The sequence below is a fragment of the Poromitra crassiceps genome (genome assembly GCF_964638095.1).
Source record: "Poromitra crassiceps genome assembly, chromosome: 4".
Classification (NCBI taxonomy): Eukaryota; Metazoa; Chordata; class Actinopteri; order Beryciformes; family Melamphaidae; genus Poromitra; species Poromitra crassiceps.
Genome location: NC_139626.1, coordinates 3,688,552 through 3,703,154, shown reverse-complemented (window position 1 = coordinate 3,703,154; position 14,603 = coordinate 3,688,552). Strand labels below are relative to the sequence as shown.

Here is a 14,603-nt window from a genome sequence, read left to right as displayed (position 1 = left end):
GTGAGTTAAAAGAGTGGGACATATGTAATAAAAGAAACAGAAAAAAAAGACAAGAACTGTTTGACCTCAAACTATTCAGTCTTATCGTCTTCATTCCAATACGTGCCTCTGCATGTTCTTTTTAAAGGAGGATTTATTTTTTATCAAGCGGATATTAGGAGGTAAATTATTCCAGATTGTTATTGCTCTGTAGATAACACTTTTTTTAAAGAGTTTGTCCTTGGGCTTGGTAGCACAATACGACCATTACTGGCGTATCTAGTGGTCCGTATCTAGTGGTCCTCGTTTGTGAAGATGCTCTTGCTGAACACAAACTTCGCTGTTTCATAAACTTAACCTTAAACTTAAACAACTTAACCACAGCCTCATAGTAAAATCCCATTGCCTTTTCCCCCTACGAACCAGAAGTGCTACTTCCGGACTCATTCCTGCGGTACTCTATTCAACTGTTATATTGGACACCAAATGGACTGGTTGTAACCGAGTGAAACTTTACAAATTCTAATAATACATGTGTGAACTGCCACCTGTGTTTCTGCCAGTTTACCACTCCCAAGAACCCTGCAATTAACCAAGACTGCCTTTCAATTTGATCATAAAGCTAGCTAGCTAGCTAGCGATCTATACTACTGTACTATAATTCCAGCAGTGTCTGTCTCTCTCTCTGTCTGTCCTTCGCGTATCGCGAGAACCGTTGGTCGGATCGACTTCAAACTTGGGGAGTACGCGCTTAGGGGGATCTGACCGATCCCCCTAAGCGAGAACAGACTGGGAAAAATTGTCAAACTTTGCTGTAAGATTTCCGGGGCCACTCTCAATGACATTCAGTGCCTATATGAAAGGAGGGTCACTTCAAAGGCACAATTTGTGGTTTCGGACCCTCAGCACCCCTTACATGCTGAGTTCCACATGCTTCTATCTGGTCGGAGGTTTAGTCACCCAAAGACTAAGACCAACAGATTCAGGCTGTCCTTCGTTCCCTCTGCCATTAGGTTTTTAAACAACCAAAAGTCATAGATGTCATCGTGTCTCTTGCAGGAAGAGAGACTTTCTTTCCATGATTTATGATGACAGTGCAGGTGATTCAGATCTATCCTGTGCTGTGTTACTGTATGTATGACGTATGTATGATGTATTAATTTGTTGCCTATGTGTCGTGTCTACTGTCTGCAAAGCGAATTGCCCCTCGGGGACATTAAAGTTTTTTAACCTGAACCTGACCGAGTCCATTGCGAGAAAAAAGAAAAAAAAAATCACCCACGGGGGGAGCTACAGCAATATTTTACATTTTCATTGTGACATCATCAGTGATGTCAAGAGGGAGGGTAACGGGCAGACAGAGTGGGAGATGATGATGTATGAATGGGGGGAAGGGGAATGGGTAGATGTACCCATGGGGGGGGGTGAATGGGGAGCAACACATTTTAAATGTTGATATGCATAATCTTTAGTTAAAATTGATTAAATGAGTGGGTGGGTGGTGTCTGTCTATCAGTCACAATGTGTCACAAAAGTGTGTGGGGTCCCTAGATTTTTGTGACATCAAAGTGGGATCACAAGCCAAAAAAGGTTGGGAACCCCTAACTGTGCGCTAACAGCTCTCCAATTATGCGCCATCGTGCAACTGTGCGCTTTCGGCTCATAATTTACATCACAATTGCTCGAGTGACATCACAACTGCCTGAGTGACATCACAGTTGAGCAATTGTGTGCTGCGCCAACTTTTGCTAAATTGGCTAAGTGGGTGTCTGTGGTTGGCGGAGGTGTGGTTCAGTCACGATTGTAATGTTATTAGTGATGATGTCATCAGTGATGTCATCAGTGTCTTCTCTCTCTTGTATTAGTTATAGAATTGGCTAAGTGGTGGTGCCTGTCAGTCTCCAGAGTCTCCACCCTAGGAATCGAGCTGCCTAATAATAATAATAACTAGAAATCTATGGTGGAGACCCTGGAGATGATACACCATTGGTGCAGTTATGGAAATGTTTGTATGAGTACAGGATTACATTAGCTCCTTATAGACAATGTTGTCTTTTATTCCCTCCTCATCACTTTCAATAAGTACTTTCACACTCCTGGCTTGCTTTCCCCTGGAGAAGGCTGTGTAGAGCTAGCTGTGAGTAAACACTGGCTGAGGTAGGTAGATGCCACCTCGGTCATTCTCTTGCACTTGACCTTTGTTGATGGTAACTGATTGGGAACTGCCATCTGACAAAGGTGAAGGGAAGCTCATCAATTCTGTCATGGTGAGGAATTCTTGGCAGGAAGATTCTTTCACCTCATTTGTCTCCACAGAAATCTCATAACCACCTTGTCATCATCTGCACCACCACCATCCGGGTGCTATTCTTGAGAGGGCCTGCTTGTAGGTTCCCAAGCAGCAGTGACATCATTGATGACATCACAATTGATCGAGTGACATCACTGATGACATCACAATTGCTCAAGTGACATCACTGATGACATCACATTTGCTCGAGTGACATTACAATTGCACCCATAGACAGTGTCAGTCTTTCTCTTTTGGTCTGATTGTCTAGATATGGCCGCTGCCAGCTGGCTTGTATCTGAAGAGCCCATCTGTCCCATCTGTTGGGATACATTCACTGATCCAATCTCCACACCATGTGGACACAACTTCTGCAAAAACTGTATCACACAGTACTGGGATGTTAGTGTCCAGTGCCAGTGCCCCATGTGTAATAAGATTTATGACCGAAGACCTGAGCTACATGTCAATACTTTCATATCTGAGGTGGCTGCTCAGTTCAGAAAGTCAGTGAGTAGTAGGCCTAATACAGAGGCCCTCTGGCAGATGATTCAGGAGAGACGACTGAAGATCCAGGAGATCAAACACTCAGTGGAGCTCAACAAGGAAGATGCAGAAAGAGAGAAAGCACTCGGTGTGAGGGTCTTCACCACTCTGATGCAGTCTGTGGAGAGAGGCCAGGCTGAGCTCATGGAGATGATCGAAGAGAAACAGAAAACAACAGAGAAACAGGCTGAAGGCTTCATCAAAGAGCTGAAACAGGAAATCTCTGAGCTGATGAAGAGAGCCAGAGATGGAGCAGCTCTCAGGCACTGAAGACCGCCTCCACCTCCTCCAAGGCGTTCCATCCCTGAACACTCCTCCATACACCAAGGACTGGACAGAGGTCGGTGTCCATCGCTCATCATATGAGAGTGTGAGGAGAGCTGTGGCTCAGCTGGAGGAGACACTCAGGAAAGAGATGGAGAAGCTGTTTGAGGCTGAGCTGGAGTGGGTCCAGCAGTATGCAGTGGATGTGACTCTGGATCCTCATACATAAATAATAAATAATGATCAAATCATACAGATTAGTCTGTTTGTTTGTTTCTCTGTCTGTCTGTCTGTCCCCAACAAAGACTGATGACAAGAAATTGGCTCAAGCCAGAGAAACTCGGAAAAACGGTTGAGATGCGAAGCTAAACACGAGTTGGCATGAGTTTGGTCAGTGAAGTTATAGTGTAGTTTCAGAAGGACAGTATCTGCTGTGTACTCTTCAAAAGAATGTGTAAGGTAATTATTTGTGTGTAATATATTTTAAGTCTTCTAGTGTGTCCTCAACATCATGTGTTCTGTCACTTGTTGCTGAGGTGTTGCTAGTATGCAGTAAGTGTCTAATATGTAATCCAGAAAACATAATTCCTGCCATAAGGGTTTTGTAAAACTCTAATTGTATCTTTCTCTAATGCATACGAGTTTGATCATAAAGGGAAGGCCTAATGAGGTTTGAAAGAGGAATTTGATATCAATTTGAAGTACATCATTTAGCCAATCATTTAGCCAATGGATTCAAGCTTAACAAATTGGTCAAATTTATAAGAAAATAGCTTATAAAGGATTCCTCTGTCCATGTTGATTTTACTGTTGTGTCTGTAAAGTACCGTAAGTTGAATTGAACAAAACACTATTACAGTAGCTCTTAAGGGGGTGGCTTCAGATTTGAACATAACAGCATTTTGATGACTGGAAATTATTTTTTGTAGTGTCAGATGGACATAAATCCTCCTTATATATTATACTGTAAAAGGGAGCAAGTGGGAAATATCGGTTTGTTTCCATTTTTGTCCCACTGATGATGTCACAATGTCTATGACATCATCAGTGATGTCATCAGTGACATCATTATTGACCAAAATCCTCTTATGACATCACTGATGATGTTAGGCATTGTAGGCATTGTGACATCATCAGTGATGTCATAGGCATTATGGCATCATCAGTGACAGTGATGTCATCAGTGATGCGAAGTTGGGCAAGTGTGCACTGTGCATGCCAATAGAGCAGGCGATTGTGTGCTGCGCATGCAAATAGAGCAGGCGAGCCCACGTGGCAGCCGAGCTGCGGGCCGAGCTGCGGGCGACCCTAGGGGTCCGATACCCTAGTGATACGAAATTGCAAACATGGCCAAAATATATCCCAATTTCCCAAAATATGTCTTAAATAAAATAATGGAGCACTCCTAGTCCCTAACATCATCAGGCTAATTAGAATGTCATTGGTGGGATTTTTTTTTTTTTTTTTTTTTTACCAAACATCGATGTGTTAATCTACCAATCATGCCATTCTCTCCAGGTTTCATTTTAAATGCTTTTCTAATTATTACAAAAAATATACATTTGTGAAAGGAACACTGCCAATGTTGGGATCCTTCAATAAGGGTTAATGAAATAATCTCTCTCTCTCTCTCTCTCTCTCTCTCTCTCTCTCTCTCTCTCTCTCTCTCTCTCTCTCTCTCTCTCTCTCTCTCTCTCTCTCTCTCTCTCTCTCTCTCTCTCTCTCTCTCTCTCTCTCTCTCTCTCTCTCTCTCTCTCTCTCTCAGGCGAGCCTGCATCCACAAAGGAGAACAACTGTTTGAACGCCGCTAAGGCCTGTAACCTGAACGACACTTGTAAGAAATACCGCTCGGCTTACATCAACCCGTGCACCAGCAGGGTGTCCCCTTCTGAGGTGTGCAACAAGCGCAAATGCCAAAAGGCCCTACGACAGTTCTTTGACAAGGTAATTTGTGGGTTATTTGGAGTTTATTTTCTGTTTGGGTTTCTGTAGCCCAGACAGGCGTCTAATGTCAAAGGAAAGAGGTTATTTTAAATGTAAGTTAAATGTAACATTAAGCCTACTCTCTGCCAAAAGACATTCATTCATAAACTGGATGAGGTGACTACGCTTCCAATTTGGGTAGAGGTCATTTTGGTGGATGCAAAATGTCACATTTAGAAGCCATTTTTGATGTAGCTGGGATGCCGAACAAGATGTTTGGTGGAAAGTTTAGATAATTTCAGAAATGCTTAGCAAAATGAAAACAGCCCATAGGTTCATATTCTGAACTGATTTTAAATATGTATTTATTTAACACCTTAAGTGCCATAGCCGAAATAATTCGTCTTACATAATCCAACGCTTAAGTGCCAGAGCCGAGTTTACTCGTCTTACATAAACATTTTTTTTTTTTGACGGTGGGACATCAATCAACAACTTTTACATCTTCGAGATCACTATTGGAGCAAGATAATGTGTATAATCTATTTTACCGACCCACTAAGTGTTGACAGTGCTCCCCCAGACGACCGAAATCAAAGAAAAAACTGCCGCGGGACCAAGCCGTTCAAGGAAATGCCGTGGCGATTTTACAGTAATCCATTCAAGACTTGTCTTGCCTGAGAGCGGCCGCGCACCGGCAGCAGCACACAGAGAGCGGAGAGCGATTTGCAAAATAGATCATAGGTGAAACACACTTTGAAACACCTCAGAAAGGCCAGAATCAACATCTGCCCATCGCCCACGCATTCCCCGGCCCATCTTGACTCGCACAAGGAGCGTCCGCACGCAGGCAAGCAGGCAGGCAGGCACACAGGCAGGCAGCAGCAAAAGCGCTTCTGACACGCCCGCTGTACAGCCAGGAGGAAGGAGGAGAAGACACACGGAGGGAGGAGTTTGAATGAGAGGGGTGTTTCCTGTTGTTATGGAGGAAATTACTGTTCAAAACTATTGTTTAGAATGTCTGACGGTCTTACTGATGCCAAAAATGAATGGTTAAAGTGACTGTTTCACAAAAAGCCATTTATCTCTGAATAAATTTCCAGACGCTGAAACCATGCTGTACTCAACGGCTAATATCTACATAACTACTAACTCTGCAAACTAACTCTTTTAGACAGAGAAAGCACACATTCTATTAGTTATTTTTAGATGATTGGTGTTCATGAATTCTTAACAGAAAAGAATCCTCGGCTGTTGTAAAATGAGCCAGAATCGTCAAAAACACCCCTGGCACAACTTACCTACAGGAATGAAAACATGGCTGGCATTCAATGTGTTAAGATGATCAAGAGACATGCTGGGATGCAAAAGGCATGTTTCCCTGTTCTCCTGAAGTTTATTTCGACAACAAAAGGAGAGAGTTTGTCAGATATCACCAGACACATGAGAGGATTTTAATGTTGTCCGCCCTGCAGCACAGCCATTCACTTACTACTTGTTTTTTTATAATGTTTTGTCCCCCCCCCCCCCCAATCAAGGTTCCGCCCAAATACAGCTATGGAATGCTGTTCTGCTCCTGTCCACTGGGGGATCAGATTGCGTGTGAAGAACGGCGACGACAAACCATTGTACCCGTCTGCTCTTACGAGGATAAGGATAAACCCAACTGTCTGTCTCTTCAGAACACATGCAAGACCAACTACATCTGCAGGTAAGATGTCACATGGCAACGTTCATATGTTTTCCTAATTGAATATGAGATCTGTCTTTTATATGCTAGTGTGATCTATACGGAGAGAGCGTGATTTCAGACTTTTTTCTTTTTTCTTCTGCGTTCACTTATTAACTCATTCACCGCCAAAGACGTCTTTGACGTGTTATCAGAAATAGCCCTCCCCGCCAATGACGTGTTTGACGTGTTTTTGTTTTTATTAGTACAGCGCGTAGTTCAAACACTTCCCCAGCCTGTGACATGGTATCAGGTCCCTAGCCTAAAAGGGAAGCCGACAACACGTTATCAAACACATACCGCAGCTGTTGTTTTGAAATGGAAGAGGAGGAGAAAACGGAGAAACGCTGCCTGTTGCATAGAGGATAAACGCCATTGAAATGCCCCTCGGCGCGCTGCAGAGCTGATCGGCTTGCTGCAGGGCAGCGGACATCGATTGTTCGCGGTAGTCAAACCCGTGACCAACATGATCGATCCTGGTCCCTGGACCCCGTTCCTATGTGCCAGCCCGAAAGAGACGAGACGGAGTCACAACTGTGTGAGGAGGAGAACAGCAGCCTCGCCACAGAAATGGCTTTCACACAGAGCCAAGCAGCAGAGCAGCACGGCCACTTTCCTGTCGAGAGCGAGGAAGACTGGATTCCAATGCGACAGGACCCGGATGATCTCGCGGTAAGGAGTGTGTGTGTGTGTGTGTGTGTGTGTGTGTGTGTGTCTGTGTGTGTGAGAGAGAGACTACACTGATCTCTGCATTCTATTCTATGATCACACTCACACTGAGTAAACTGTATTGTTGAATGTAAAAAAAGCACATCATGTATATATATATATATATATATATTTTTTTTTTCATTTGTGTCATAACGAATAATATTTACATGTCTGATGTCAATACAGTTCAAAATAAAAGAATTGGGAGCGAGTTCTGCCTGAGATTGTGTGATTTAGAAAAATGCCATTTTCTGCAATTTATCTTCTCAGAGAGACCTTTTTGGTGAAAACAGGGTGTATATAAAGGGCTATAAGTAGAGTACAGAACATGCTAAAAGCTCACTTTTTTTTCCTGGTGAACCCAGAGACGTACATCTTCATTTTGAGGTATTGCAAATCACTTTGGTGCTAATAGATAATTTACTGTGGGTCTTGAAAGATGACCAACAATTATGAAAATCTTTGGCCTGTGCTAAATATTGGCAGTCCTAAACTGGCCATGAATGAGTTAAGAATGCATGTGAAATGGATCACTTAAGGTCCTTACACATCGGGAGCGTTTTTTTCATGCGATTAATTCGCATGTCAATATTTTCCGAACCTATATCAGTCAATGCAACCATGCATACCAACGGCGAAGTTTCGGCGAGCGTTATTGCAGTGTTTATTTTTTCGAACCACGGTCAATTTTTCAGAAATTCGCTTCTGACGTGTACACATCTGTGGCTGTGATTGACAGGTGGGTCAAAACTCGCATCGCAATTTCGTGCCATATATTCGCATCGCTCTTGATGTGTAAGGACCTTTAGTTTGCTTCCTTTTGATGGGGAACCTCTTATGTGTAGGCTTTGTGAGTCCAAGACATACTTAAAGGAACACTTAAAGTCCCTGGAAACCAAAATCCACAAAAACCTTCTAACTATTAAATTTAGGGTCTTATGTGAGTAATTGTGTGCCTCAGAATGTAGGAGACATTACATTACTTGTGATGTGATGAACTCAAAATGCTAAATAATAAAAAAAAAAAAAATCTGGTTTCCAGGGACTTTAAGTGTTGACCTGTGATGTCATTCATGCACAAATGACTTGTCCACAACTTAACTCAAATCAACTCTCAATAACTGTCCAACTAAATGAATGTCTTCAGAACTGTTTACAGTTTTCGGATATACTACTGATTTTGTAATGATGCAAAGCTGGTGTCAAATGGTTTAAAATGTCCAGGAGGTGTAACATACACACAGAGAGCATATAAGAATAAGTTCCTGCATCTGTCCCTACACAAATAGCTGAACTTTCTACTCCTTTCATTTTAAAAACTAGGCTAGTTTCTTTAGTTTGAAATATGCACGACAGACAAAAACGATACTGTCTCTCTCGTCTCACGCTTTCCTAGCCTGGACGCGAGACTCAGCCATCATTCTTCACAGAGTAGTAGCACCCGAATGTGGCGCTGTAGGCTCCGCTAAAATGGCCTTACATCTTCATACACGTAGCAATCACACTAAAACAGTACTTGCCTGACACACAAGATTGTTGTCCGTCACAACGGCCAATTGGTGTTCCTAAATATTGCGTTGTTGACTCGTTTCCAATACCAAGCCATTGTAATCATGCCAGAGCCTGTATTTTCTGTTCTTCCTGGTGTGTAATTACGGGTTTCCACCCGTAGACATAGCAGAGACGGTGCTGTTTCCCCGCTGGGAAGCGAAAGAACAATGCCCATTTTCAGTGGAAAAGACAGAAATTAGTTTTCATTTAGTGGGGAAGATTTGCCAGTGACATTATTTGAACTTTATACTTTCACATGAATTTCTTGAATTCTCATTACATTTTGATTCAACAATGCAGTGTGCAAATTTGAAAGGGGATGTAATACTTTCACTGGAACTATACTTATTTTTTATTTTTTTAAGCCAGCCAGTATGCTCTGAATCATTGCACTTTTGTCATATTTACTGCTCAAACATCAGATTTGACTTCAGTCTTCAGTATGCTCTTGGTACTGGACGAAAGTATTATATTGGTGAAATGCTTTGATCCTGATATCTGATACAGTTGGTTGCACTATTGGTGACAAAATGTACTACATTATTGTAAGTTGCTTGGGACAAAAGCGTCTGCTAAATGACGTAATGTAATGATACCTTGTTTTATACCAATGGGAGACTACAGTAACAGTACTATACATAGCCCATTATTGGCCTGAAATTCAATAGCAGAATCAATAAATGTGCATCCATTTGAATCTTTTTTTAGGTCAAGACTAGCAGACTTCATCAGCAACTGTCAGCCAGAGCCTCACTCCATATCAGGCTGTCTGAGGGAGAATTATGCTGACTGTCTACTGTCTTACTCGGGACTTATTGGTAAGTAAAATGTCCTCATTTCCCCGAAGGGGATCACTTGAGTTAAAGTACTTATCTTATCTTATCTTATCTTACCTTATCTTAAATTATTCTCTCTGTCCTTTATTTATTTATTTATTTATTTATTTATTTATTTATTTATTTATTTATTTATTTATTTACAGCTGAGAAAAGCCCTGTGCACAGCAGTGCTCTTCTCCTGGGTGCTGGCTGGTGCAGGGTGAATCACAAGAGTAAAAAATAAGTTCTCCAGTGCACACCAGGGTAGGAAAATAGACACTTTATTAACTTTTAGGCTACATTGTTTTTAATGTAGCCTAAAAGTGAATAAAGTGTCTATTTTCCTACCCTGGTGTGCGCTGGAGAACTTCTTTTTTACTCTTATTTATTTTATTTATTTACATTTATTTCAATTTCACCTAATCTTCCTAAAGAGGTTAGTGGTTGGTTACTGGAGTAAAGTTGCTGTGTTGGTTGCTGTACTAGTGCATACTACCAATAAGCTGCCCACTTGTGAATATATTCACTACATTGTGTAACAGACTGTACTCGCCTCAAAGTAACGTGCTTTACACCAGAGTAAGCCAGTAAGGTGTAATGATGAACGTACCCAGGTGTTGTAGATTTGACATCGAAATCATCTCAATTTGAGATAGATGGCACTGAATGGAGGATGAGAAACCGCCTGACGTCAGTGTTTCAATCATACCTGTGACAATGTTGTATGGCCCGGTTCACCCATCGGATTCTAATTAATTAATTAAACTCATATTCGTTATTAATTAAAAATATGTAATTCTACTACATGTAGGGAGGGGGCTGGGACTTCTGTGTTCTTCATCTGTTAGTTTGCATGAACTGCTATGACACAGTGATGATGGTGATATATAGGTAAATGTTTTTTTTTAATAATCATAAGACAACACATGAAATGTTATAATACTGATAAATCACATTGTTGTACAGTCAAATATCAGTCAAATAAACGGCTATTTCATCTCTACAACATAAAGGCGCTGTAGGACTGTAGATAATCTGTAGTTCTTTACTTTAGTTCTGCCTTTCCTCACTCAGCAGGTGTCATATTACATAGAGAGGAGTAATAATTGTAGTAATTGAGTTGTAGTGAGATTTGAGCCACCAGTGGCCACCTGTGAAGCCGACAGGCAGAGGTTTTAATCTGCACCATAGTCCAGAGAGAGCAGAGAGTATATTTTCCTTTCTTGTGTGCCCCAGGTACGGTGATGACCCCCAATTACCTGCGATCTCTTGGCATCAGCTTGTCCCCATGGTGCGACTGCAGCAGCAGCGGCAACGGCAAGGCAGATTGTGACAAATTTGCTGAGCTTTTCACCAGCAACCGATGCCTACGTGAGTCCCCATATCCCAGTTCCCATATCCCGCCATCCACCAGAGATCCTACTACTTGTGATGAGGTCTTGTATGAAATTAGGTCATAAAGATTCATGTCAGGCTATAATGGGTAAACTCCGCTACATCCCCAAGTTTACCCGTGCATTATACACACAGTGTTGTTAGACACTCTGACAAGTCAAATCAAGTCAAGTTTATTTGTATAGCCCTAATTCACAAGCATGTCTCAGACGGCTTCACAGAGAATATGTCTAGCTAAATCGAGCTGACACAACAATAACAAATTACAGTAGTAATAATAATAACAGGTTGAACAATCTTATGATAGAGACTGTACGGGGTACGGTGGCGCAGTCGGTAGCGCTGTCGCCTCATAGCTAGAAGGTCCTGAGTTCGATTCTCGCCTGGGACGCTGTGGGCGCTGGAGTTGTGACCCCCCCATATCTTCAGTGCCTAATGCCCAGGTGGGCTATCTCGTCGAAAGGGCCTTTCTGTGTGGAGTTTGCATGTTCTCCCCGTACCCCCCAGGGGGTTCCTCCGTACATAACCCCCCACTAAAAACATGCAGAAGATCGTCATCCGACCAGTGACGACAACATCTGAAGTTGGTCCCCGGGCGCTGGAAAGAAAAAGCGACCACTGCTCCACATTTCACCGGCCACCGTCAGCATGAGTGTGTGTTGTGGCCGCATGCATGTGTTGAAGTGTTCGTGTGACAATAAAGACGGGCTTCCGTCTGAAATTGTGTTTAATCGTGACAGAGGGAAAGGGAGAAAGTGGGGGAGAGAGCAGGGAAAGGGAGAGAGGTGGGAAGAGAGCAGGGGAAGAGGAGAGAGAGCAGAACAGATAGGATATACAGTACTGGGGCTGGGCGATACGGTCACCAATAGTCACAGGGAGCAGTAAAATTTAGCAATCAAGTTATGTGTTATAGTTACCAGGTGATATGAGCCACTAAATAGACAGCAAACGATTAGTCTGACATTTATCGCCCAGCCCTATAGGGCATACAGCAGCTACTCAACCCGCCTGGTCATCCTGCTGCAGCAGCCGGGGCGGTAGCGGCTGAGGTAGCAGCGGCACACTAGAACCGGCAGCAGAGCGGCCAAACAAGCTACAGCTCAGACAATCTGACTACTCTATCCATTAACCAGAACTAACTAGCAGCACACAAGGAATCTAACTCATCTACAGCCTAGTCTGCCCTGTCCTGACCTACTCTAATCTGATTTTAGCCTGAACACTATAACAATCAAAAGATCCAACTCAGATCCAACGCTGCTTCTGAGCACTTTTGCTACTGTATCCCTTCACTCATTATATTGATATTTCTATGTTGATAGTTCTACTCTATAACTTATTGTGGCTTCATTTTGCCTGTCACTTTCCATTGGATACTATGTAAAAAAGCAGTTGGTGTCTGTGTACAGGACCCAGAATAACATGAATAAATACTGTCGTCTTGTAGGGAACGCCATCCAAGCATTTGGCAACGGCACTGATGTTGGAGTGTGGCAACCCCAACCCCCGATCCAGCCTACTGCGCTGGAGCCTAGCACCCCTCAGAGGACTAAAGAGCGAAGCAGCAATGCCCTGGATGCACTGTCAAACATGAACCAACTGAACCTAGAGGCCGACCCCCTCTATCGCTTCTGTGGGACCTTACAGGTGAGGTTTTAGATAGTGTATATATATATATACTGTACACAGTGTATATACCGGTAGGCTTATTGTAACTTTACCACATCTTGTATGTCTAGTTAGCTGAGGTTTACAGTTGAGTTAAGTATGCAAGGGTTCTTTGTCATGAATCGCCCAGTCAGACTGTGTGAGACTCAGAGGGATGACTGTTAGCCAGCTCATACCCCCGCTGATATCACCCATTTATTGACAGTGTTTATTGGCCTGTGAAAGGACACCTTGACATTATGAAATTGCGTTTGTTATTACCTCCACCAATCGAGTTGACTGGGAGATCATGTTTTCGCCCCTGTTTGTCCGTCTGTCGGCAGGATATCTCAAAAGGTTATGACCGGATTTGCACGAAACTTTGTAGAAAAGCATGGGCCAACTTAGAACTGATTCACTTTCCACACCCACCGGACAAAATGTGGCAGTAGGTGTTTCCATTCACGAAGAGGCACCAAACTGCCAAATGGAAAAGCACAAAACTTTGTAGAAGGTTTGGTGGAGGTACGGTACTGTACATGCACTCTCCCGAGTGCCCTCTAGTTTTTCTTAATTTTAGCATTCCTCGCTGAATCAAAGGGGCACTGCTGCTAGTTGCAAAGCTAATACATAAATATCAAGCTAGCTAAATAGTTCGTTTTTCAGCTAGTGTCCCATAACCCTTTAAAGAATATGTCACGTTAACGTTATCCAGTTAAAGAATGAAATGCAGGACAAATGTGGAAGATTTGTCTCCACATTGTGACAAATGTCTGAAAGAGTATAAGCTTTAAACATTATCCATTATGACAACATGGCCTCACAAATCCAAGTCCCTTTTGAATTGTGGCATAATCAGAAACATTCCAAAAATGTCAACCCACATCAACACCTTAATAACAGTTAGAGAGATCCAGCCAGAGCTTCATTTTGCATGTGATAGGTCTCATTCAGAGGTCTGGCTCTGTGATAGGTCTCATTCAGAGGTCTGGCTCTGTGATAGATCTCATTCAGAGGTCTGGCTCTGTGATAGGTCTCATACAGAGGTCTGGCTCTGTGATAGGCCTCATTCAGAGGTCTGTCTCTATGATAGGTCTCATTCAGAGGTCTGGCTCTGTGATAGGTCTCATACAGAGGTCTGGCTCTGTGATAGGCCTCATACAGAGGTCTGGCTCTGTGATAGGTCTCATACAGAGGTCTGGCTCTATGATAGGTCTCATTCAGAGGTCTGGCTCTATGATAGGTCTCATACAGAGGTCTGGCTCTGTGATAGGCCTCATACAGAGGTCTGGCTCTGTGATAGGCCTCATTCAGAGGTCTGGCTCTGTGATAGGCCTCATTCAGAGGTCTGGCTCTGTGATAGGTCTCATTCAGAGGTCTGGCTCTGTGATAGGTCTCATTCAGAGGTCTGGCTCTGTGATAGGTCTCATACAGAGGTATGGCTCTGTGATAGGTCTCATTCAGAGGTCTGGCTCTGTGATAGGTCTCATTCAGAGGTCTGGCTCTGTGATAGGTCTCATACAGAGGTCTGGCTCTGTGATAGGTCTCATACAGAGGTCTGGCTCTATGATAGGTCTCATTCAGAGGTCTGGCTCTATGATAGGTCTCATACAGAGGTCTGGCTCTGTGATAGGCCTCATTCAGAGGTCTGGCTCTGTGATAGGCCTCATTCAGAGGTCTGGCTCTATGATAGGTCTCATACAGAGGTCTGGCTCTGTGATAGGTCTCATTCAGAGGTCTGGCTCTGTGA

The 14,603-nt window shown here is 43.0% G+C and overlaps 1 protein-coding gene across 1 annotated transcript in view; it reads left to right on the top strand.

Moving 5' to 3' along the window:
• The window catches only part of LOC310774992 (GDNF family receptor alpha-1-like), a gene marked incomplete at both ends in the record, with an annotated part of 42,111 nt that overhangs the window by 26,445 nt on the left and 1,063 nt on the right, over nt 1-14,603 (top strand). The window contains 5 exons of the mRNA XM_083635070.1: nt 4,845-5,023; nt 6,541-6,713; nt 9,702-9,811; nt 11,048-11,182; nt 12,654-12,853. Coding sequence (XP_083491196.1) covers nt 4,845-5,023; nt 6,541-6,713; nt 9,702-9,811; nt 11,048-11,182; nt 12,654-12,853 — 797 coding nt within the window. The remainder of the gene's footprint in view (nt 1-4,844; nt 5,024-6,540; nt 6,714-9,701; nt 9,812-11,047; nt 11,183-12,653; nt 12,854-14,603) is intronic.